This window comes from Mauremys mutica, chromosome 3, assembly GCF_020497125.1.
Source record: "Mauremys mutica isolate MM-2020 ecotype Southern chromosome 3, ASM2049712v1, whole genome shotgun sequence".
Classification (NCBI taxonomy): Eukaryota; Metazoa; Chordata; order Testudines; family Geoemydidae; genus Mauremys; species Mauremys mutica.
Window position 1 is genome coordinate 109,596,056 of NC_059074.1, and position 26,983 is coordinate 109,623,038.

General features: G+C 41.8%; 1 protein-coding gene across 3 annotated transcripts in view; it reads left to right on the forward strand.

Annotated features, from left to right (window-relative positions):
* The window catches only part of UTRN (utrophin), a 577,733-nt gene extending 553,780 nt beyond the window's left edge, over positions 1-23,953 (forward strand). For all 3 annotated transcript variants that reach the window (XM_045009515.1, XM_045009516.1, XM_045009517.1), the window contains 4 exons: positions 9,855-9,963; positions 11,750-11,836; positions 20,552-20,574; positions 21,734-23,953. In XM_045009515.1, the coding sequence (XP_044865450.1) occupies positions 9,855-9,963; positions 11,750-11,836; positions 20,552-20,574; positions 21,734-21,742 (228 nt within the window). In that variant the 3' untranslated portion in view covers positions 21,743-23,953. The remainder of the gene's footprint in view (positions 1-9,854; positions 9,964-11,749; positions 11,837-20,551; positions 20,575-21,733) is intronic.
* Positions 23,954-26,983: the final 3,030 nt, after the last annotated feature.

A 26,983-nucleotide genomic window follows, 5' to 3' on the forward strand; every position in this document is an offset into this window, starting at 1 on the left:
ACAATAAGTAGCAGTGCCCTTCCGCAACTCTCATGCTTGTGAGGTGGCATTCATGTCAGCGTTGAATTTTTTTGCATTAAATGCAAATGCATTGAATGTTTTGTGGACATTTCTCCCTTAATTATCTTACTCTGTTGCCTTCAGTTTTATTGATAGGTTGGAAAAGGGCGTATATTTTTCTACCTTCAGTTATAAATATATTCGCTATAGCAAAAAACAAAACTTGAAGCAAAATGATGCTTCAAAAATCCCCCATCGATGAAGCCTGTCACATGAGGCAAATAAAACATTTTCTGTCCCTAAAACTGCCAGTTTTGGCACCCTCCTGCCAATAACCACATAATAATCCGGCATGTTCAACATGCTAATAATATGGCTGGCTGGCTTGATTGATCGATTTACAATGTCTTTCCAAGAGCTCAAGGCACTTTTGACATCTATGAATGTTTCAGAACTACTTAAATAACAAAAATAAGTGCAGCAATTTTCTCAAAACAAATAAAAAGTGAGGAAAAAATATCCCTCTCCCCCTCCAGCCAGTGGGCCCTAGCCACACAATACACCTGCCTAGCCCTTCTCTCTCTTATCCTTATCACTCCTTTCCCCGATGCTTGGTCTGGCTGTTAAAGTTGGGCACTGCACCATTGCTCAGAATTACAATGATAGAGAGGACCAAGAGATTTGTTTCACAGGCAGTGAAGAAATTCATTCCTAAGGAAAGTGGGGAAAACTAGACAATTCCTTCACTAGCTCTTTTGAGTAGCACATATATACATCTGGTATGTGCAGTAAAATGATGGTGTAGCTACAACTGAATGTTGCAATACAGAAACCTACCACTTTCTTGAAAGTGCCAATAACTATGGGGTGGGTTTTTTGATTCTTGAAATGTGCACACACAGCTTCTATAGATTGCAAGTCTTGTCTAGGTACAGAAAAAGCTGTAAAAGCTTTTAAGCATTGTTTTGATTGCACTGTTTTGGATCTGGAGACTTAAGAAATTTGCAGAGACGATACATCACCTTTCCCTTCTAGATCACCAGTTCAGATCAATCCTAGTTCGATGTGACAAATATTCCCTGGCCTAGGTGGGCCTAGTGAGTGGTCTTAGTCCCATTCCAAATGAACCAGTTGGCCACATCAGATAAAACAGACATCACACTTGGCATTCTATTCTATTCTATTCTATTGTGAGCACCTAAGCACTAATTCGTACCCTTGTTGGCAGTCCTAGAAGAAAGGTCAAGAAATGAACAGTTCCAAAGACTGAACTCTCTCATCTCTGCAGGTAGTCCTGGCAGAACAGTATTAGGATGCACCTGCCACAGTGGTGTATCTATTCTGCTAGCAGAGGACTTCAGTTCAGTGGTGTAGTGGTAAAAAAAAAGTGGGTAAACTTAACTTTTTGGTATTCCAAGCTGGACAGTGCATATTCCCCAACTGAGAAGTGGGTAAACTCCATTTACTGTTACAGCTTCATTCGCTGTTGCTATTATTTGGGCATTTTTCACCAAGACTCAAGCGGCTTAAATATTTAGATAGGAAAATGGGAATTGATACAGTGGTTCTTCTTCGAGTGATTGCTCATATCGATTCCAGTTAGGTTTGTGCACACTGTGTGCACTGTCATCAGAAGGTTTTTCCCCCTAGCAGCACCCATCAGGTCAGCTGTGGAGCCCCTTGCAGTGGTGCCTCTATGGCACTCAATATATGACCATGCCAACCCGGCGCTGCTTCAGTTACTTCTTGCTGCCAGTGATGGTCATTGAAACTGTGGTGGCTTGCTTAGCAAGTTCTCCTCTCATTCTCCTAGCCTTTCAGTTTGCTGTAATGTACACCATCATATGCCAGCAATGCCCCTCTGCTATGTACATTGGCCAAACCAGACAGTCCCTACGGAAAAGGATAAATAGACACAAATCAGATATTAGGAATGGCAATATACAAAAACCTGTAGGAGAACACTTCAACCTCCCTGGACACACAATAGCAGATTTAAAGGTAGCCATCCTGCAGCAAAAAAACTTCAGAACCAGACTTCAAAGATAAACTGCTGAGCTCCAGTTCATCTGCAAATTTGACACCATCAGCTCAGGATTAAACAAAGACTGTTGAATGGCTAGCCAACTACAAAAGCAATTTCTCCTCCCTTGGTTTTCACACCTCAACTGCTAGAAGAGGGCCTCATCCTCCCTGACTGAATGAACCTCGTTATCTCTAGCCTGCTTCTTGCTTGCATATATGTATACCTGCCCCTGGATATTTCCACTACATGCATCCGACGAAGTGGATATTCACCCACGAAAGCTCATGCTCCAATACGTCTGTTAGTCTATAAGGTGCCACAGGACTCTCTGCTGCTTTTACAGATCCAGACTAACACGGCTACCCCTCTGATACTGTAGTTTTAGTGTTAGTTGTAGTTCTAGTTAGTTATTGGTGTTAGAGTTTAGCTGTTGGGAATGGGGTTTTCCCCTCCACCCCGACTGTTTATCTCCCCTTGGGGACTCTGGGCAAGCCTCAGTCCCAAGGGCTGAAACCCTGCAAGTCCTGCAGTAAGCCCAAGCCACTGGACGACCCCCACGACGCTTGTCTAAAGTGTCTGGGGGAGGCGCACCAAGCCAATAGGTGCAGGATTTGTAAAGGGTTTCGCCCTAGAACAAAAAAGGAGCAGGACTTCCATTTAAAGCAGCTCCTTATGGAGGCGGCGCTGAGACTACAATCCACCTCGGCGCAGCAAGACCCAGCACAAAGTTAATTGGTGCATAGTGCTCCAGCTTCCGTGGCAGAAGCAGCACCATGGAAAGATGCTGGGCACAGAGACCAGTGGCACCGCCACTCTCCAGTGCCAAAGTCAGTGGGAACTGTCTGGCACCGGTCCCATTCCCTGGCGCCGTGGAAGCAGGGTAGGAGCAGATGTCCGCCTTCGAGACCCACTCCTTCAGAGCTGGCCAATGGGGCGTGTCCCAGAGAGGAGCACCTGGCACTGAGAGCTTTGAAGTCAGCACCGTCAACATTGGCGGGACTGTTGAGTCCGGTGCCATTGGACTTCTCAAGCCATGTGATGGAAGAGGTGGGGCTACCAGACACCTTTGAGGCCGCGAGGGATCTCATTGCCGTGATGGCACCATGGTCCCTGACCCTCCACGACAAGCCTCCAGCGCCACTAAAGGCAGCACCATCCCAAGGCAAGCTGGCGATGTTGTGTCCGCCTGCATCTCCAAGGCACCGCTCGCCAGTATCGACAAGGAGGTACCACTCTGAGTCGTGGCACCGATCCATCTTACCATGCTGCTTGAACTCGCGGCACCGGTTGGTCTCGTGGCACCGCTCACCATCCCGGCACCAATCCCCGTCTTGACAGAGGTCCTGTTCTTGGCACCGGTCAAGATCTCAACCTTTTCGGCAGGTAGGTCTATTCCACCAGGGGCTTACAGCACTAGGATTGCTAATCAGTAGGCATCCTGAGCAGGTACAGCTTCAACTCCTGGAACTCCATACTAAAATTTAGGGAGCTGTCACCCTCATAATAACAGCCATACTGGGTCAGACCAAAGGTCTATCCAGCCCAGTATCCTGTCTACCGACAGTGGCCAATGCCAGGTGCCAGAGGGAGTAAACCTAACAGATAATGATCAAGTGATCTCTCTCCTGCCATCCATCTCCACCCTCTGACAAACAGAGACTAGGGACACCATTCTTTACCCATCCTGGCTAATAGCCATTAATGGCCTTAACCTCCATGAATTTATCTAGTTCTCTTTCTCGGCGTCCAGAAAGGAGTTTCGGACTATTGTTGAGGAGGGCAAGGCGATGGCATGGACCTCTTTACAGGCCTCACTGGACGCTGCAGACTCAGCAGCGTGCACCTTGTCCTCCAGCATAGACATGAGGAGGCGCTCATAGCTGCAGGCCTCGGGTCTGCCGTCCAAGCTTCAGCAGACTCTCCAGGACCTGCCCTTTGATGGGGCGGGATTATTTGAGGCACAAACTGACTCCAGGCTGCATAGCCTAAAAGACTCAAGGGCTACGCTGAAGTCGCTGTGGGTGCACACCCCGGTTACTCAGAGGAAATATTTTAAACCACAGCCCCCTCAACGTCCCTACCAACCTTGTCCTAGACAGGATTTTTCTAGGAAGCATGGTAGGAATGGCAGGCGGAAGCCATCCCAGCTCTCGTCCATTCAGGGCCAGGTGTGCACCTCTTTGGGCTCCAAGCAGGCCTTTTGAAGGTGCGCCCAGGGACAGTATGTCAGACTATATGAACCAGATCCTCAACTCTGTGTTTTCTGAACCATCTATCCCACTTGTACTGTGCTTGCTCCCAAATAACATCAGACCGCTGGGTTCTTCACACGGTTCTCCAATTTTGCTTCTCCCCTCCCTTCCCCATCCATCTTCAGCGACCCTTCTCACGATCAGCTCCTTATCCAGAAGATGCAGGTGCTCCTCGCCGCAGGGGCAGTGGAGGAGGTTCCTCAGGAGCTAAGGGACAGAGGGATTCTACTCCTGTTATTTCCCAATCCCCAAAGCCCAAAGGGGGTCTCAGACCCATTCTAGATCTGTGGGGTCTCAACAGATTCATGGTGAAGCTGGAGTTCTGCATTGTCTCCCTGAACTCGATCATCCCCTCTCTGGATCCAGGAGACTGGTTCGCTGCCTTCGATCTCCAGGACACGCAGTTTCATATAGCCATGCGTCCTGCTCACAGATGATACCTCAGGTTTGTGGTCAATAACAACCACTTCCAGTTTATGCTTCTCCCCTTCGGCCTGTCCACAGCCCCTCAGGTATTCACCAAGTGCATATCAGTTGTTGCCACCTTCCTTCATCGTAGGCAGGTGCAGGTGTATCCGTAACTCAGCAACTGGCTGCTCGGGGGGCACTCCAGGGACCAGGTAGAAGCGCAGATATGTATCGTGAGGCCCACGTTCATCAGGTTGGGCCACCTTCTCAATGAGAGCAAGTCGATGCTGATATCAACTCCAAGGGTAGAGTTTATCAGGGCAGTGCTGGACTCGGGTTGTGCCAAAGCATTCCTGCCGGAGACCCATTTTCTTACTCTCAGACTCCATTCAAGGTTTCCAACAGTACCCTACCACCACAGCAAGAGCCTGCCTGAGACTACTCAGTCACATGACATACATGGTGCAACATGCCAGGATGCATCTCAGACTCTCCAGATTTGGCTTGCATCAGCATACCGCCCGGGATGCGACAGTCTGGACTCTGTGGTCACTCTTCCAGGTCACGTCCTCCAATCCATGGGCTGGTGGCTCAACCAACAAGACATGTCCCTGATAATGGACATGTCGGGGCTGGGGTGGGACCCTCACCCGGGGGACCTTCAGACGCAGGGCTTCTGGTCTCAAGATGAGCTCTCACTCCACATCAACATCAAGGAGCTGAGAGTGGTTCAATTAGCGTGACAGACCTTCCAGGTCCACTTGAGTGGTCAATGTGCAGGAGTCATGACAGACAACACAACTGCAATGTTTTGCATAAACAAACAGGGTGACACCCATTCTTCTCCCCCTCTGTTAGGAAGCCCTTCAGCTGTGGGAGTTCTGCATTGTGCCAATTCAAGAAATTTGCAGGGCGGCAACGTGGTCCTCGTTGCACACATTTGCCACTCATTATGCCATAACCCAGCATGCTAGAGACGATGCAGCCTTTGGCAGAGCAGTGCTCCAGTCTGTCGTTCCATAATTACAACCCCACCTCCTCGGTAGGGCTTGGGAGTCACCTAACTGAAATTGATATGAGCAAGCACTTGATGAAGAAACGGTTACTCAACTTCTGTTGTTCTTGGAGATGTGTTGCTCATATCCATTCCAGACCCACCCGCCTTCCCCTCTGTTGGAGTAGCCTGCAAGAAAGAACTGAGGAAGCGCCAGGTCGGCAGGGTCATATATTGAGTGCCAGAGAGGTGCCACTCCAGGGGGCTCCACAGCTGACCCGATGGGTGCTGCTAGGGGAAAAACTTTCAGACGACTGTGCACATGGCACGCACATCTAATTGGAATGGATATGAGCAACACATCTCGAAGAACAACAGTTACGAGAAGGTGAGTAACCATTAACTATCAGTGATCCATCTATTCCAGTATCTTGAGATGACAGTGGCCATTACCTGGTGTTTCAGGGGAAGATTTTTTTAAATTTCCTTTATAGATGGTTGTGCAGTAACATGCTTATCAGGGAAATTTCTATTGAATTGCAGATAGTTAGTAATTAGCCTGCATCATAAAGTATGAGGGTTTACATTCCTTAAGACTCTTTATTCTGTCCAATATAACTGTGGATATTCTTCTTATTCATATAATTGTGTAATCCTTTTGGAATCCTCATAAGCTCTTTTTCTCAATAATATCATTTGGCAGTTAAGGTGAATTCTGTGTCGTGCAACAACAAAAAAAATTACTTGTAGCAGGTTTGCCTTTTAATTTTATTGTGTCCTCCCTGGGTCTTTCTGACTGGGTAAATGGAAGAGCACAATTCACCTTCACTCTACAGTTCATTATTTTAAACTCATCTATCATGTCACCTCTTCTCTGACCTAAATAGATCTAAATTCCCTTGTCTTCATATGGGAGTCTTTTGATGCTTCTAATCATCGTGGCTGCCCTTTTCCAAACCATTTCTCTTTCTGCTCTTACCCTTCTTGAGGTGGGGTGGTCAGAACTGAGTGCCATATTCAAAGTGAGGGTGTACCACTGGTTTAGATTTTCCATAGTTTTGGTATGCCTTTCTAAACAAACGCCTAATATCTTCTTTGGTTTTTTACCCACTACTACACACTAAACAGGTGGTTTTTAGTGAGTTGTCTACAATGACATCTTGGTCTTTTTCCTCGATGATTCACTTAGAACACATCAGTGTTTATGAATAATTCCAGTTGTACTTTCAAGGGCACATTACTTTGCTTTGTTTTATGTGAAAGATCATTAATGCATTGATTATCACCACTGGTCCTAGTGTGGATTCTTGGGACACCCCACTATTAATCTTCTTCCATACTGACCATTTATTCCTACTTTTTCTGTCTCTTAGCCAGTTTCTAATCCATGACAAACCTTTACCTTCAACGCAGTCCCTTCTTTGTTTTCTTGTGAGGGATTTTATCAAAGCTTTTTGAAAGTCCAAATAAAATTTATTTATTGCTTTTCCTTTAATTTTATTGACTTCCTTAAAGAAATCTGTTTTTAAAATATATGATTTAAGAGATCATTTTTCACCACTGATGAGATGGATGGTTAGCTGACTATTATAAATGTTTCTTTATAATAATCACTAGTATTAGTCTGAAAATAGACTGTCCTATTTACAGTAATTTTTTTTGCCATCACTGGCAGTTCTCATGATCTGTTTGTTCCTGTCTTCTGTCAGCTGCAAGACTGTCTTTTCTCACTCAGCTGCCTAGTTACAGCGGGTAGCCTCGTGATCGCTGTTTGGGTTAATAACCTGTCAATGAAAGCACTGGTACTTTTTTCTCCAGTAGATGCAGAGTGAGTATCTCTACACACAGATGTGTGGGGAGAAAACTAATGAAACTTAAAAACCGTCCTGCCATAACAGTCTGATCTGTATTTGAGAGTGTTGAAGGAAATTCTTTGGGGAACAAATGTAGCAGAAATATGCATCACTCACATATATCCCAGGCCACAATTCAGAGGTGAGCGTGCTGTTTTTATTTTAGCAAGCCCAAAGGATTGGTAGCTGTCACACAACATTGTCATGTTTGTCTGTCTGTCTGATTATAGTGCCAAACATGGAGGTGAAACAGAACTGGCATGTGACAGTTTTGACACTAACATGCTAATTGTAAAGAAGAGAAATAAAAAGGCTATTTTCTTTTCTTTCTTCATCTCCTTTAGAAACTACAGGTTCCATGCCACACAAAAACAAGACCCTATTACTAGGGACATTACAAATCTGTGGTGATTCTTTCCTACTTGACTAATCTACTGAACAGAGGTTTCATTCAGAGCCTGATTCTGCACTATTAAAGTCAATGGGAGCTTGCCAGTTACTTCACTGGGCACAGGATTAGACCATAAGGAGGAGCAGGGGTAGAGTACAGCTCCCCCTCTTTTTGCTAAAAGCAGAGAGCTAGCTTCCCTCATTCTTTAATAGTGGAGTAAGAATGTACCTAGCAGAGACAGCTGAGGTGGGTGCAGGAGAAGGAAGTTGATGCCTGGCTGAGGTTTCCTGTGGCTCCTTGTCTTTCCCACCAGTGGGTGGAAAAGCAACAGCAGCTGACAAGGGAAGAAGAGAGTGTTTCTTATCCACGTCCTAGCCTCTAAACCCTGCCAACTCCCTCTGGAGGGAAGACAGTTGCATGAGGCATCTGATACAGAGGCCTATTTTAAGCGATAGGTTACATACCACAGTTGTTAGTTGTGCAATTTCATATTTGAGTTCCTTCAGAACTCTTGGGTGAATATCATCTGGTGCTGGTGATTTATTACTGTTTAATGTATCAATTTGTTCCAAGACCACCTATGTTGACCCCTCAGTCTGGGACAGTTCTTCAGATTTGTCCTCTAAAAAGAATGGCTCAGGTATGGGAAATCTCCCCTACAGCCTCTGCATTGAAGACCGATGCAAAGACTTCATTTAACTTCTCCAAATGGTCTTGTCTTCCTTTAGTGCTCCTTTGGCACCTCAGTTGTCCAGTGCCACCACGGATTGCTTGGCAGGCTCCCTGCTTCTGAAGTACTTCAAAACATTTTTGCTGTTAGTTTTTGTCTTTTGCTAGTTGCTCTTCAAATTCTTTTTTGGCCTATCTAAATATACTTTTACACTTGCCAGAGATTTATGCTTCTTCCTATTTTCCTAGGATATGACTTCCAATTTTAAAGGATGCCTTTTTGTCTCTAACTGCTTCTTTTACTCTTCTGTTTAGCCATGGAGGCATCTTTTTGGTCCTCCTAATGTTGTTGTATTTTTAATTTGGAATATATCTTTAGTTTGAGCCTCTATGATGATGATTTAAAAATGTTTCCCTGCAACTTGCAGGCCTTTCATTCTTGTGACTGATCCTTTTAATTTCCATTTAGCTTGTTTCTCATTTTTGAGTGATTCCCCTTTTTGATGTTAAATGCTATTGATTTGAATTTCTATGGTATTTCTCCCCCTACAGAGAGGTTACATTTAATTACATTATGGTCGCTATTACTAAGCCGTTCAGCTATATTCATATCTACACACACACACATTTTTTAAAATGCACACTCCATGCATTTTAGAACAGGCTATAACAAGCAGCTGAAGTTTGAAACTTCATTTGGACATAATTCTTATTGAAAACTAGTGTGTGTTTGACATGGTGTATAGGGAGAATTTTATAAAGTTATACGAGACTGAGCAGTTAGGAGTTAACCTCTCCTAAGGTTTCCAGGATAGTCTAATGGAAGACCCAAACCCCTTTGTAAGATCCTTTCATATTATCCCTTCCTGGCCTGACCTACGGGTTTGGGCAAGAAGAGTGAATTGTTTTGTGTAATGGAGATTGTTTCTCTATGGAACACATGCACAGCCAAACACTGCCTTAATGTGAGGGAACTAATTGGAGGCTGATTATGACAACATTGAAAAGTCAAATCTTTTTTATAAATTATTTTCCTAGAAGCTATTATCTTCCTAAGATCAATCCACATTTGAACAGAGATGAGTGGAGGAGAATTAAAAGGAAACAAGAAATAACATGAGAAGAGAAAAGCAAGAAAAATGGATGACAATGATTAAAAAGGGAGCAACGTACACACACACATGCAACTTGGTATCTGTAATTTACATAAATTTCTACATTACTATAATGATGGAATTTTTGTTTCTTAAACCTCTTTCAGCCTGAATCGGATTCCAGAGTTAATGGAGTCTCTTCCTGTGCTTCACCCCAGTATTCTGCTCACAGCTACTCACTTGATCAGGACGCCAGCTCACAGTTTCATCAGACGGGTTAGTACTTTGGTCAAATATTATGCCATGTTTGTCTACAAATGGTTGGAATCAGTTTTACTGATATGTGCCTAAAGTAGCCATATCAGTCCCATTATAAATTTGTAGCTAACACTGCTGGGTGCAAAGCTCACTGCAATTGACAGTAAGAGTTTTCAGAACTGGGCATCATAAGAAGAAAAATATAGAGTGATTTGGGGAAAGAGAACTTGGTTTTTTATCAGTAATGGATGACAGTCTATACTACTTGGTTTCCTGTCCCTTCTGGGAAGGGGAATTACTGACACAATCCCTTAATGCACCGAGGGAAGAATTAAATCCCGTCGGACTGAAGGAACCTATAGCAGTGGTGTGCATCTCACTTTATATGGATCGGCTGCAAAGCACTCTTTCTTTAAAGACAGCAAGTAGTATCATTCCCTGGGTCTAAATGCAATTCTGGGCATAATAAACCTCTTTGTCTCATAGTGACATTCTGATGAAAAAAGATGAAAAAAGACTTTTATTTGTTAGGACTTCAGTGGGACTTAAGTTATGCAGGCCCTCTGCACAGGGGTGAATCTTACCCTAAATGGGTATTTTAAACCTTACTCTATTGGAACCTCAGTAATTTGCACCAATGACTGGGAAAACCTTTGCAGATAAACACTAAAAAACAAGACTAATGCATCATACTTTGTTCCATCAACTTACTTTATTCATGTATTTTAACAGTTGATGTACATTTTAATTACCATAATATTATATAGATGTAGTACTACATAGTGTTTCGTAAAAGTAATGGAGCTATACTACTACAGGACTATGGGTCCAGTTCAGGACAGCACTGAAGCACATGCTTAAATCCATCCGTACTAGGACAACACTTAATTCAAATTCACATTGACTTCAGTTGAACTTAAGCACGAGCTTAAAGCCCTTAATGGGGTTAAACTCTTGACTCAAGGCCTCAGTGATTACATCTTTGCTAAGAGGGGAGAAACCACCACTCCTTGTGTGCAAATCATTGAACTATGGATAATCTGATTCCAATGCAATGGAAACAATTTAAAAAAATATATTGATTTTTGTTTTTCATACTAAGGCATTTTCTCTCAGTATTGGCATAAAAATGTAAATGTGATATGGAACTTTTGTCATGCTGTTTTCATGAATTGATAGATTTATATATGATGCTTTGTAATAACACTGCCAAAAGTGAAGCAAACAGATTTCCCTAATCATTTCATTGGCTGAATTTAACAAGCCCTTTAAGAAACAAGCAAGCAAATGGCCTGAAAAACATTTGCACTGATGGGCTTGCTGATGCATATTGAACAAAGACTATCTGGAAGTTAAATGTTTTTTGAAAAATCTCAGATTTGTTTGGTTTGGAAATGACATGACAAATTGTTTGAAAATAGAGCAGAATATCAAATGTGCAGCTGCCAAATACGCTTAACAAGATGAGAGAATAATTTATTTATTTTATCAGTAAGTTCTTACATTCTGCTTCATGTGAGCAATTTCCTTTGATTAAATCTCAGGAACAGTGGCTAAGCCTTAATAATAGAAAAATGAGATTAGTCGTTAATTGATAATTGAACTTCCACCTCCCCTCCTAAGCCTGGCAATTATTAATGAGCAATTCCTGCACATTACATTACAAATGCTTCAAGTAGGGGGTTTCAGTTTAAATATAAAAATCCATTTAGCCGGTAGGTTAGATGAGAATGACTTTCAGAATCTACTGTCTTTTTTTTTTTCCTTATTAAATTCATTGCTCATCTTGTTTTCATATCTGCAGATGACTTGTTAGGCCCACCTCATGATACAAGCACAGATCTAACAGATGTTATGGAACAAATCAACAGCACATTTCCTACTTGCTGCTGTAAGTGTTAAGTATAATGAAATCTGTCTCCCTCTTCCCTCCCCTCCCCCACCCCCCATTGTGTCTTTCTCCTTGTCATTCTCTGGAAACTTAACGCACAGCAGTATAGATATGAGACTGAAGCTTATTTGCAAATAAGTCATACGCAGAATATTGACCCCAAAAAATGAAGCTTAACTCTGATAAGAACGTTTCCCAAGATGTGATGGCTGTGTAATCCTGTTCTTTGAAACTGTTTAATATACATAGCGAGTGATAAAATGGAGGCCAAATGAAATCATAGTCATCTTGTGTTTAAAAAAGAAAAAATATTCACTCTACTCTAAATATTCAATGTGCCTACTTTAAGAAAAGCACATTGCTTCAAACAGGATCTTCATTTGTGTCTAGAAGAAATGGAGATTCTCTGTTGATGTAAATAGAGTTATGCTCACTTATACCAGCAGTAAATGTAGCCCCTGGAATTCTGGGTGCCGGTGATTGAATTTAGTGAGAGTTGGGGGAAAATAGGAGCTGCAGGATTGGCTCCTTCACCGCACCACTGACCTCCCAGCAGGGCCGGCTCTAGACCCCAGCGCGCCAAGCGTGCGCTTGGGGCGGCGTCCCAGCGGGAGGGCGGCAGGCGGCTCCAGCAGACCTCCCGCAGGCATGCCTGCGGAAGGTCCACTGGGACCGCGACTCCAGTAGACCTCCCGCAGACGTGCCTGCGGAGGGGCCGCTGGTCCCGCGGCTCCGGTGGAGCATCCACAGGCATGCCTGCGGGAGGTCCACTGGAGCCGCGGGGCCAGCGGACCCTCCACAGGCACGTCTGCGGGAGGTCCACCGGAGCCGCCAGACCGGCGACCGCTAGAGCGCCCCCCGCAGAGTGCCGCCATGCTTGGGGCGGCGGAAATCCTAGAGCCGCCCCTGCCTCCAGATCAGGAATCTGTGCAATTTTCTAGGCAGTGACTCCTCCTGATCAGGGGAACGCCAACCTTACATTGTACTTGCCCACAAGAAATGAACATGTTAATACCCAGCACCTCCCTGCTTTAATTCACAGGCAATTAAAATATAACCAGCATCAATTAAAATATCTTTAAATAGATCAAATATAACCATATAAAATATTGAGACACACACATCAGGCATTGCCTCCTGAGCCTGACCAGATTGACCCACTTAAATTCACCCAGTGAGAGCACCCTTTGGGGATGGCTTTCCAGTATCGAGGGGTGAGGCTCGGTTGCCTTATTGGAATGCCTTCCCCCATGCCCCATAGAAAAGACACTCTGTTGACATGCAGGAAAGGCATGGAGACTGGACCAGCCATGGAGAGAAGTACGAAGGGTTGGGGACGGAGAGAGAGAATTATGGTCTCTCTTCCAATGCTGTGAAGGCTCCCTAGAAAAGATTATACAGCTGGAGGTACCTCAGACATCTGTGAGCGCTTTACAGCAATTAATACATGTATTTGCTGACCTCTCTTCCTATTGAGTGTCGATGCATTCTCTATTCACACAAGATTGAATCGCTTTGGTTCTGCCAGCATTTTGTATATGCTATTGTTCCTAGCAGTGGGATGTTGCAGGGAGCTTGTGTTTATAATATGTAACAAATTTGTTTTCAGTATTAGCTAAGCAAGAGCAAAAACATCCATAAACACTTGAAAGCTCTCGTGTTCAATAGTGTCTTTGTAAAGCTTTGTTTTTAATGTCCACAAAAAAAAATGTTGAGGGCTTTTTATCTCTTATCCCTGCCAAAGAAGTCAGCTATTTGCTCACTGTTGTATTCTGTTTCCCAAACTCTACTGAACCCTATTAAAACACTTCCTTTATCTCTCCTACACACTTTGTGTGTCTTTGAAGCATTGCATCAGAGAAAATGCATTTTACACATTTTTGAGAAAGCAAATTAGTATCTTGCAAAACATGGCTTGTTTCAACAGTCCCCTGAGGTCCTGAGTTAATGCTAGATTCCTGGCCACTATAGTGCATGTTAAGGGCCTAATTCTGAGAGGTGCTGTGCTCCAGGAACTCTCACTGAAGTCAGTCAGTAGTGCTGGTGCTCAGCGCTGCTCAGATTTGGCCATAAGACTGTTTCTTTGTCACTGCAGTGAATGGAAAATGCAAAGAAAAAGTATCCCCTCCTCCCATGTTTTTTATTTTGCTTTTGTGAAGGCCTGTAATGCAATGGTGAAAGCAATATGGGGTTAGATCATGGTTGGACATGCTCAGATCCACAGGGAATGGAAGGTTCTTCAGCTCCCTTGCATTCCTGTTCTAGAGACAGCCATAATCCCACTCTGTGCTTTCCCTAAACAGGAGTGGAAGAATCTACTGCCCACAGCAACTCTAAACTCCATGCCCTTTCTACATTGGGGAGTGGTACTGAGCTTGTAATAGTGGTTCTGCATCCTATTAAAGGGTGCCCTCAGCCCCACCTCTGATGAGAGTTTCCCTAGCACCACCAGAGCATTCCTCACAGAGTTAGCCACAGTCCTTCCAGCTGATGCGATCCCTTCCTGTTGTCCCCCACATCCCCCTCGCCCCTCCCCCAAATGCAGGATGCTGTTAGTCACAATATAACTCCTGGGCTTTACTAATGGTAATGTCAGCCACTTTTGCCAAAGTCTCACCAGTAACCATTGCAAACTAGTGCTGGTAGCTTAAAATAGAATTTCCTTTGAGAAATTCACTTTGAGAAATTCCTTCACTGCAGCCCAATCAGATGTGCCTTTTTATGTTCCCCTTTCATGAAGCTAGAGTAGCCCCACTTACATTAAACTTTACACCTGCTGTTTTATTTATAAACCTTATTTTAGGTCTCTGTCTCACTCATTTAAAAGTACATCAGGCTAAGATTTGGTTTCTGAGAGGTAAACGCTAATTATTTTGCTCAACAGTGGTGCAAAATGGTTATGTTGTGGTTCTTAAATACTGAGTAATCAAAAAGTTTGGAGCAGATTCAAATAAGTTGTGGGAGAGAGAGGTTTAAGGCCATTCTAACTGTAAAGTAGTGTTCAGTTTTAAAAATTGAAGCTTAGTAAAATATTCATCCTCATTAAGGAGTTTGGTTTCTTCTGCTAGTTGGGGGAGAAGGGGTCAGATCAAGAGGGCAGGTAATTTAATGTTGAAACGCATCTAATGTGTATTATTCAGTGTGTGTTCCAGAATAACTTCTGCTATAAATGTTGGATGATGAGTTCTACTTATGATAAAAGTATATGGGGGCTGTGTGCACATTTGATGAGTTGCATTGTCTCTTACAGCCATTAATGACAGCAATGGGTGTACTGTAATGGCTTATTTTGCTGTTCTGTTGGGATGTCAGCTGTGAAACTGTCTATGAATCATAACAGTTCAATTGATTATGAACTGATGCCCTCTTTTCCTCCCCTTGCTAATCCTGGTGAAGGAGGACCCAAGGGAGAGGGGGAACACTTGCCCTGCTCCCTTGCATCTAAATGAGCAAAGCGGTTGTTCTTCCAGGACCCCTGTCTTTCCTCTTACACCTTAATTGTGCTCTTCAACTGCCCAGCAATTAATATAATTAGTTATTTATAGTGCTTTGAACTTTGCAGTCAAAACATATAAATGCTAATTATTTCTTATTCATTATTGTTATGGCAATTTCTAAGAATCCCAAACATGGATTAGGGCTCCATTGTGGTAGGCATTGTGCAGACAATTAGCACGGAAGCAGGACCTCCCTCAGGGAGCGTACTTTCTAGGATTTAAGATTAGGGCTATCAAGTGATTTTAAAAAATTAATCAAGATTAATCGAGCTATTAAACAATAATAGAATACCATTTATTTAAATATTTTTGGATGTTTTCTACATTTTAAAATATATTGATTTCAGTTACAACACAGTACAAAGTGTACAGCACTTGCTTTATATTTTTTATTACAAATATTTGCACTGTAAAAACCAAAATAAATAGTATTTTTCAGTTCAGCTAATACAAGTACTGTAGTGCAATCTCTTTATCATGAATGTTGAAATTACAAATATAGAATTATGTACAAAAAACACTGCATTCAAAAATAAAACAATGTAAAACTTTAGCGCCTAGAGGTCCACTCAGTTCTAGTTCTTGTTCAGCCAATCGCTCAGACAAACAAATTTGTTTACATTTGCAGGAGATAATGCTGCCCGCCTCTTGTTTAGTGTCACCTGAAAGTAAAAACAGGCATTCGGCTGGCACTGTGGTAGCTGATGTTACAAGATATTTACATGCCAGATGCACTAAAGATTCATATGTCCCTTCATTCTTTGACCACCATTCAGAGGACATGCATCCATGCTGATGATGGGTTCTGCTTGATGATAATCCAAAGCAGTGCAGACCCCGACGTATGTTCATTTTCATCATCTGAGTCGGATGCCACCAACAAAAGGTTGATTTTCTTTTTGGTAGTTCGGGTTCTATAGTCTCCACATCGGAGTGTTACTCTTTTAAGACTTCTGAAAGCATGCTCCACACCCCATCCCTCTCAGATTTTGGAAGGCACTTCAGATTTTTAAAGCTCTACAGCACTCAACCCAAGGTATCTTTAGAAATCTCACGTTGGTACCTTTTTTGCGTTTTGTTAAATCTGCAGCGAAAGTGTTCTTAAATCGAACAACATGTGGGGGGTCATCATCTGCGACTGCTATAACATGAAATATATGGCAGAATGCAGGTAAAATAGAGTCAGAGACATACAATTCTCCCCCAAGGAGTTCAGTCACAAATGTATTAATGTATTTTTTTTTTAACGAGCATCATCACCATAGAAGCATGTCCTCTGGAATGGTGGCTGAAGCATGAAGGGGCCTATGAATGTTTAACATATCTGGCACGTAAATACCTTGCAATGCTGGCTACAAAAGTGCCATGCAAAAGCCTGTTCTCACTTTCAGGTGACATTGTAGATAAGAAGTGGGCAGCATTATCTCTTTAAATGTAAACAAACTTGTTTGTCTTAGCAATTTGGCTGAACAAGAAGTAGGACTGAGTGGAATTGTAGACTCTAAAGTTTTACATTGTTTTGTTTTTGAGTGCAGTTATGTAACCAAAAAAAATCTACATTTATAAGTTACACTTCCATGATAGATTGCATTACAGTACTTGCATGAGCTGAATTGAAAAATACTATTTTATCATTTTTACAGTGCAAATATTTGTAATAAAAATAATATAAAGTGATCACTGTACAGTTTGTATTCTGTGTTGTAATTGAAATGAATATATTTGAAAATGCAGAACAGCATCCACAAATATTTAATAAATTTCAATTAGTATTCTATTGTTTAACAGTGCGATTAAAACTGCGATTAATTGCGATTAATTTTTTAATCTCAAATATTTTTTTAGTTAATTGTATGAGTTAACTGTGACTAATTGACAGCCCTAAATAAGATATTTACTAATAGTACAGGTATTATTGTCATTCCTTAACTCAATTTGTTGTGGCTGAGTATTTCAGCATGTGAGATGAGGCACTATTGTAGAATGAGATAAGGACAAAGTGCCTTCTGTCATTTTGTAAGAGTGTAATGTTAGAGTACAGCCAGTTTTTAATATGTAATTTCCCTGAGTTAAAGACTCAATGAGGAGCCTGGGAGCAAATTCATGATAGCTGCAGTTTCAAAAAAATAAAACCTAATGGAAGTACGGTCCCCCAGAAGACCTTCTGTAGTGAAATCTTACAATCCAAAATATAATCTGTTGGAAAAGCTTTGTATGTTGTAATGACATTAACTGGTCCATGGGACTATAATAAGGGTCCATTATCCTCAACAGATACAATGCTTTTGACCTTTTTCTGGAGTCAGAAAAACATTTGTTTTGTTTTTTTCCCCAGACTAGCTGTAAAGGAGGAAAATTAACTATGAAAAATAAGAATTCTTCCTCGAGTGTTTGCTCATATCTATTCAATTCTAGGTGTGTGCGCCCCCACATGCACATTTGCCTTAGCAGTATCTGTAGGGCCGGTTGTGGTGCCCTCTGGAGTCCTGCACTCATGCATCAGTATATAAGGCGCTGCCAGCCCTACGCCCTTTCAGTTCCTTCTTGCTGCCCCAGAGCACCTCTCTCCCTTGCCCTGCAAGTGGTCAGCGGTTTCCTTCTTCACTTTGTGTATTAGAGCTGTAAATAGTTTTGTTTACTGTAGTTAGTTAGTGAAGTATCTGTTAAGCACTGTAATTAGTAAGTTAGGGTCCAGGCGGGGCATGCCCTGGTCTCTGGGTTTGAAGCCCCGGGCTGACTGTAACAGGCCTATGCCTGTTAGTGACCCCCAAGGCAGCTGCCTGAAGTGCTCGAGAGAATCGCATGTAACAGAAAGGTAACTGGCAGGGCCGCCCAGAGGATTCAGGTGGCCTGGGGCAAAGCAATTTTGGGGGCCCCTTCCATAAAAAAAAAGTTGCAATACTATAGAATACTATATTCTTGTGGGGGCCTTTGCAGGACCTGGGGCAAATTGCCTCTGGGTGGCCCTGGTAACTGTGTTTTCCCTCTGGGAAAGGGAGGGGCTCTGCTGCTGAAAGCAGATAAAAATATCCAGGTTTTTTTGTTTTTTAGAGGTGGGAAGATGTTCTGTTGTGTATTCTACCACCATTTTTTTCTTTTGTCTCCTGGATCGGGTTTCATATAATTAGAGCTCAAGTTAGATGGCTTTTTATGACAAAAGAATGTCAGGTAACATACCTCTTTAATAACCATTTCATAAAGGTATATAGACCGTGACCACTACTGGAGGATTTATTGCAGCAAACAAGAATTGAGTTCCTCCAGACTAAAGCAGATTCCCCAACCTACTATAACTAATGGGAGCCTTGTAATAGTGTGTTACTAGCCCAGCTCGAAGTCCTTTGTGCTTTACAAAGTTGAATCGACATTGCTTACGTGGACTGAATGTACACGATGCTTCAGCAATCCCATCCTTTCAGTAATGTGGGGTATTAAATATCTTCTGCACTAACTGCCACCAAGTCTGCTTCTATGAGGTACTGAACATCTCCTACAAGTTGCTCAATGCCACCACTTTCCTGTAACTTCACTGGGAATTGAGGGCCCTTAGGCCCAGAACCACAGGATTTAGGGGCCTAATTCTCACTTTAGGTACCTAGATGGAAAGTCTAGATACCTTGACATGCTCAAAACCCCTACTAAGCTGCTATCTAACCCTAGATGTTCCTAAAATCCCATGGTGCCTAAATTTACACTGTTAAAGTCCCCTACGTGCCTACATTTCCACTGCTGGGCATGGGCACTGCTGCCTCACCCATCAGCATAGGTTCAGTTGTGCTGCTGTAAGCTCTCTAGTATAGAGATAGCATTTATTTTCACAAAACCCTCTGTGAGATAGGAAAGTGCTGTTATCCCAGTGTTACAAATGGGGAGCTGAGGCACAGAGAGCCTAAGCAACTAGCACAAGATCACCAGGAAGTCTGTGGCAGATCAGGGAATTGACCTCAGGTCTCCCAAGTCCTAGGCTCGTGCCATAACCACTGGACTATCCTCACTCTTGGTAGAGCATTCTGTTTTTATTGGCTATCTAGTTTTGTGAAATGCCCATGTTGGTATGAAGTGTGCTCTGTACTAGTACACTGATGTGTTACACAGGAGCACAGGCCTGTACATACATCTGTGATAGACCGGTATCTTTAAAATAGATAAATACAAAGAGACCGAAGAGGGTGCAGTTTAGCCACAACCTCTGTCTTAACACTTGAGTTTACTAGCATGTACCAAAGAGGGGAAGTTGGTGAATACAGTCTGTTCCAATATGTTACAGCCAAAGGGGTAGCTAGAGATTTTAATGACGCTTACTTATTAACCTTTGACGTGTAACCTTATTGACGTGCTGCTAAACAGTTTTTATGAAAACACCACTGAGATTTCTTCCCCCCGCCCCATTTCATTTTGGCTGTTTGTTCTCTAGCAATTTCTAAAAGGCTTCCTGAAATGCATTCAGTTTAATGAAGTCAATACCTGGGGTTAGCTGTGGAATATAGCTAACTGCATATTTGCCAAGGGTATTTCACAGTGTTTATTTGTGTGTTTGTTTGTGTGCTGCTTTCCCTCCCACACCCTGACCTTTACTCTTTCTCCTACGCTGTTGAGTCTCTCACTAACCTTCATTAATATGCTTTGTAAGTCTTGCTAAATAGAGCACTGGCTCGTCTGTTAAAATGTATCCAAAGAAAATCAATTGGAAAAAAATATTGTGGAACTTAACAGAGAGAGCATTAGCATAACATACCATTAGCATAACCCTAAGGAAGTTAGTGTACAAGTCCATATAGCCTTTGATTCCTAAGGGATGATCATCAGTTGTTGTTATAGTTGCACTCATAATGAGCTATGAGTTATCCACATAGTTAACATAATATTTATATTATTACTCTTAACTGAATCCAGATTGCTCTAGAATGACTCACATTTATTGTTCACACTACTGTAATGCAGCAATCTTAAATATTGTATAGATATATGACACAAAGTGTTAACTGTCAGCAACTCAGATGCTCATTGTTTACAATGATGTGATAAATTAGAGTAATTATGATGCTAAGAAAATTATGCCTTGGCCGTCAAAGCGCCATTCAGCTCTTTTATATTTTATGAAGTTCAAATATGAAATTTTCCTCTCCTTGTGTTGCAGATATTCTCTGAATACAATAATATTTAATTCTCACACTATTCTGTACTTTTGCATTTTAACTTTTTTTTTTTTTTTTCACAGCAAGTCTCACGGGCAGACCGCAGGTATGGTACATGGTGCAGTCTTTCAGTAGTGCTAATGTAATATAGGCAGAAGAGCTCCTTTGGTTTTGTAACAAATTATTGGCTTTCAGGTATACACATTCGGCTGACAAAAACAAAGCAAACTAGTTTGATTTAAATGCTACTGATCTTTTGTATCAGTAAGTCAAAAAAGGTAATTCAAAAACAGATGGCACTTTTTTTCTTGGATGGAATGTTTGCTAATAAAACTTCAGTAATTCCTGTTATAAATTGCAGAAACATAACAAAAATAGCATATGCTGTAAATATATATACTAATTATATGAGAAAGTAAAACCATATGTCTATAAATAACAGAAATAGTCTAGTTTTCATGGCTTCTCCCAAATTATCATCATTTCTGAAGGGGATAAATTAAATTGTGACTTACAGTCAATGACTAAATAACTTGGGGCTGCAGTCCCTTTAATTCCCCCCCACACCCCATAGTTTAACTTGCATGGTTTTCCATAGAAGAACCTTACTTTTTAACAGGCTTTCGGAGGACTTTAAACATGCCCCGTGAGTTCTCTGATGAAAGTTCCACATCCCCAGTTTTTGTAGAGATACAGTATGGTAAGAAGATGGCCAGACTTACAAATCTGTCACTCCACAATTTCCACACCCATTGGAGAAGGGGTGCTATTCCCTGAGTACAGGAAGTAGCCTAGCTCCAGAACTTGGAAGCAAGTATCCCAGCCTAGTGGATTGAGCATGAAGCTAGAAGCTCTGTGTTAATTCCAGCTCCGCCACTGACTCACTATAAGGCTTGGACAAGGCACTTCCCTGTATAAATGCTAAGCATTATCATCTGTGGTTCTAATACCCAGGAGGCCTACACGTTTTCTGTGGCCCATCTTTGGCCCAGATTCAGAGATTCAGCAAGAACTTAAATGGTAAATTGCTAAAATTGTTAAAGAACTTAGCACAAAGCACTTTAAAAGGCTTATTTTTAGCGTGTGCTTATAGTTAAACCAGGACAAGTGTTTTGCTGAATCCAGAGCCTATAAGCCTAAAACTTGGAATACTCCATTTATTTTAAATTACCTCAAAAATTCGTATTTGCACTCTGTCATGGGTGTTCAGGGCACTGCGCTGTGTATGTAAATAGTAGTGTGACATTTATTTCTCATCACTATAGGCAATGTGAAGTACTCATTTGGAAGGCAACCGACACTTCCTGACCTGCAGTATGGCCCTTTTCTACAAATACCAATCACAAGTTCTGCTTAGTCAGAAGACTGCATGGGACCTTGGAACATGCTGTTCAGCTCTGATTGTGTGTTCTACTTGAAATAGTAAAACACTGAATACCCAAAGATGAGGAAGTTGTGTTTTTATATTATGTTCTTTTTTCTTCTTCTTCTTCTTTTTCTTCCCTTTCTATGCAACTGTAAATTAATGAATAGTGCAGTATTTGGAAATGATTATACATTTATCATTGATTTGTATAAATATATAGCATTGGGAAAAGGGGCGGGGGGTTTATATACATTCTTTTTAATAACAGTAAAGAGAACTGCATAGAGTTTGGAGCAAAATGTTACATTTATACATTCCTTTCAGTTCTTTGCATTTACATTGCAGAAACATTTATTTTCTGACACACTCGCTGTTCTGTACAGGTTATTTATAATTGTGTCAGTCATCTAACCAGATAGATTTCTGAAGACCCTTCAGTTGTCTCCAAGATTGGCAAAATAACAAGTTCACAATTATTATTTAACAAAAAAAATCACATTGGCAACGTGTGAAGGCTAAGCTCCATTTAACAATTGTAGACCCTCTTTTAAAATTACAATAATAAGTGCTATGCACCAAAAGGGCATTTCTAGATTTTATATTGTCTAATAGGGCTTTTTTGTTTTGTTTTTGTTTTTAGGATTTATTTCAACTCAGAAATCAGGCGATAGCTACATAAAGACTTAACAATATTTTCAGTTGTTTTAATAAGATCTCTCTAACTAAATGCAGTTTTATTTTCCCCCAGAGACAAAGCTTTGTGGTTCCAAGTTGTGCCAAACATTTTTTTTAAAGCCTTGATTCTCCAGTTTGGAAAGTAAAGACCAGTTACCAGGGATCTTATACATAAGATCTGAACGTACACACACTTTTTTTTTATTCCTTTTGGAAATATCTAATAAATTAAGAAGCCCTCTCCAATAATATCAGGGCTGGAGCATTTTCTTTAAACCAGTTCAGGGCACCTGGGCATTTTCATTCAGTCTTGCTCTTTATTTTTGAAAAGCTAATTTGTTGTTCATTTATTTATGTGCTTAAGGTAGGGATAATTTTGGGAAGGTTGTGTCACTGATTTGTGATACAAATATTCAAATTAGTAATTGGGTGATGGGTTCTGCTGCCTTCACTGTTGAGTTTACAGTGTTGCATGGACACTTGCTTTAATTTCAGAACACATATTTGATTGGTAAATGGCATGCAATAATCAATTTTCAGATATAATGAGAGGAAACAAATTCGTATCCTAAAATGTTGTTGAAGAAAAATCTCTGGTCTTGGAAAAACCTACAAATTGGGTAATTCTATTGATACTGATTCTAGAGGTTATGCAGGTAAAACATCAGGATTTGTTAATACCTGATTATCTTCACTGAGGTTGTACCTACCAGAATGTCCTACATTCATAATTTTCACTCACCAGTGTATGCTTAAGGCATGGTCTGAGCACAGGTTCTAATCCTGACTCTGATGTGGATTCTATCTGAAGCCGTGGGCAAGGAATTTAACCATTCTGCCTCAGTTTCCCCATCTGTAAAATGGGATGATAATACGTACCTACCTCTTAGAGGTGTTGTGAGGCTTAATTAGCTAGTGTCTATAAAGTGCTTTGAAGATTAAAAGTGCTATATAAATAAGTATTATTATTTTTGGGTGGGGGAATGGAGGAATTGTCAAGGTGGGAAGGGGAGAGACTGGCTGTTATAGGATTCCTTCATCTAGGAAAAAATATATTTTAGTAGAGTTATTTTGAGAAGGAAAATAGTTTTACAGGAGAGGAAAAGCCATGACCGCCTTTCTACCTCAGACCCATCTTTGTGAGTAGTATTGAAAATAGCTTTATGCTCTGTTCTCTCCAAGGTATTTTTGTTTTTACCAGGCCACATCATATCAAAGCAAGAAATCCTTTTAAAAAATGCCCTGAATTGAAAAGGTCTCAGTAGTCAATTTGGTGGCTTTTTTGTTCTGACTGTGAAAGGTTATGTATAAAATTGTTTTTCTGCCTGTGTTTGTATGCAAGCTATGTCCTCTACTCTGCTGCCAAGTAAAAGCTACTTAAAACACTACATTGTAACATTCTTCCTCTGAGATAATAATAAATAAAAGGAATATATTGCAGTAACATTGAGAAAAAGTATGGCATTCTTTTGAGTTTTGTGATAGAGAATGATCACACCTCTCTCTTCTAATCTGGATACATATTATACATTTCATTTGGAATAAAATTAATTTTAACACAAGATTGCTTTGATATTCCTCAGCTCAGAAGTATACCACATTTTAAAAACTCTTCCCGTGGGATAGCATTTCAGGCTTCAAGGTACATTTATGAACACAACATATGGGGGGGAAATAACAAATCTGTGCATATTCTTCTGCAATTTTCCTTCCTTGGTGACATAGACCCTATGCAATCCTTCTCTGCTGTGTGACAGATTTACATTTAAACAACCAAGCAATTAACTGCGTGCTATAAGGAAGAAAAAAAAAGTGTACTGTATATATTACAAATAATATGTGAATACCGCGTTGAACATTGGAGTCACAAATTAATTTCCCAGTTTCATTGGAATTCAGTCCTTCAGTTCAAATGCATCCTTGTTTATTCAATCAAAAACACATATTTTGTAACTGGTGGTATTTTATCACTTTCAGGTTTTAAATGTGCTGTTATACGGTCGTGTTAACCAGTTCCTAGGTGATATGACTCTTTTAAAAACATATTTTAAACAATTTGCTGTAGTTTCCGAACAAGGTTGGTTGATACTACTTATATACATTTTTTTATTTAAAAAACAAACTACGGGGAAAATCTACTTATTTGCAAATGATTCAATACTCAGTAAAAAATTTGATTGTTTGAAATAGGAATTGAACTGCTTTAAAATTGCTACATTTACTAGAAAATTTTAAAGGAAGAAACACAATCAAGCATAGCCTTTATAATGTATGTTTGCAGAGTGGAAGGGGAATAGGAGAGATTGGAGCAGTGGTCTAGGACATGATTTACAGATGCACTTAGCACCTCTGAAAATCAGACCCTAGGTGTACTCAGTCACACTTTGGAGATCACACTTAACCCTTACACTTTAAAAACAAATGTATTTATTTTTATGTTTCTCCTGCCTAGCCCTTTAGTGCCTCTCTCTCCATAGCCCTTCCAGCAAGAGCTCTGCCTTTTTTCCACTGCCTTCAGCAAAAGGATCCCTTTGCTAAGCTACCCTACAATCTCCTGTTGAGCGCTGGAACATGTACCACAGGTGGGCTGGCTTCATGTTCCCAACCTGCCTTCTCTTATGCTGCTTCTTTGCTTCCCTGTGGGGAGCCACGCTGGGTTCCAAGTCAGTTCTTATACCGCACAGTGCAGGCTGGCTTTCCTGTGCTGGCTCTTGGCCTGAAGGAGTGGTTCTGGCACCATTTCCCAGGGGTAGAAACCTTCCATCCCTCCTCCCCAACACCGTGCCCATTGATGATCACCTCTTGACTTTAGGAAATTAATTAGTTCCTTGGTGACATTCAGATCCTCAGCTGGCATAAATTGGTCTAGCTCCTTTGAAGTCAGTGGTGCTAATCCAAGTTATATCAGCTGAGAATCTGGCCTAGGATAACATTCCTTATGCAAAATAAATGTTCATTTCATAAGAGGAAAAGGGTGTTAGAGCTCATTCTAGGATGAGCAGGGCCGGTGCTTCCATTAGTCGACCCTAGGCGGTCGCCTAGGGTGCCAGGATTCGGGGGGCAGCATTTTGTGTGCTCCCCACGGGGCGCATGGGAGCTTCCAGTTCCACTCCCGTCACGCCGCCGAAGGAGGACCTTCTGGCGACGTGCTGCGGAAAACAGCGGTAGGCAATTGAGCAGCTCAATGACTGCCACTGTTGCCTGCGGCATTTCGGCGGAGGGTCCTTCGGCGGCGCAATGGGAGTGGAACCGGAAGCTCCCGCGCGCCCCGTGGGAAGCGCACAAAATGCTGCCCCCCGAATTCTGCCTAGGGCGCCAGAAACCCTGGCGCCGCTCCTGAGGAAGAGTATCCACATCCCAGTACTAACACACAATTCTATATCTCAGTTGATCAGGAAATAAATGAAAAACACTATAGCTGTGCTTCTTGCACTAGCCCTTTACCCGTGGGGCCATTTTGGCTTTCACCATGAAATCCCCTTTCCACAATAGAGCAAGGCAGTGGTTGAAGCAGTTCTTGAGCTGTGATGGACAAAACAAGTCCATGCGGTTTCCCTAAAGGGGGAGAGAAGATTGTGGGGGGCAAAAGTCTCCATGAAGCAGCCTCAGATGTCATGACTTCTGTAGATAAAGGGTGTCAGTGGTCAAACCCACAAGTCTCCTGAGATGCCTTTCCTGGTGACTGAATCTGACTTTACCTCTCCTTCCAGAAAATTCTCCCCTCTTCACGCACATATACACACACAAAGCTGATGTGTTCCTAGCATCCTCACCTACTTCCAGGGGCATGTTTGCTACAAACTCAGTCTTTTTCTAGAAACAAAATCTATAAGATGGGCACTGTCCCTCACCCTTCACAAACTTGGGATTTGGTAGCCATCAAAGTGGGCTCTGGCTCCGAACCAGGAAAAGGAGAGGTATTCTTTGGCTTAAAGAGGCAGGCTCTGGCCCCATTACTTTGGGTTGCATGTGAGGACTACAAGTGTTTGCTGAAGCATATTTTCAGAGTCATGAAATTAAAAGTCTCCCAAAAGAAACTGCTGAACTTGTTTTTAAGAGTAAGCCTCTTTCTATCAACTAAAAAAAAATTCTTGAGTCATACTCAAAGCAGAAAAAGATCCCTGTGGAATCCGACACTACAAAAGGACCCTGGATAGGGAAGTGGAGCAGTCAAAAGAGAAAATGTGCATGTGTGTATCTTGAACCGTGTGCCTGTGCATGGAGTATTATGGGGTAAAACATGGTGAAGGAGGTGGGATTTCTTCTCCCAGTTTAGAATGAAGGGTAGGGTCCAATGAAAGGGCTAGGATTACAGGACAATCTGAAATTCCTCCTTATCTGATTTGCCAGGTAAGAAAACCACATGCTAGGCCAGCCTCCCAGAAAGGCAGCCTAATCGCTCTTCTTCAGTGAAAACTCCCTTTCAGTAGGAAAACACACCCAAGTACACCTCACCCACCCTTTCTCAGAGGTT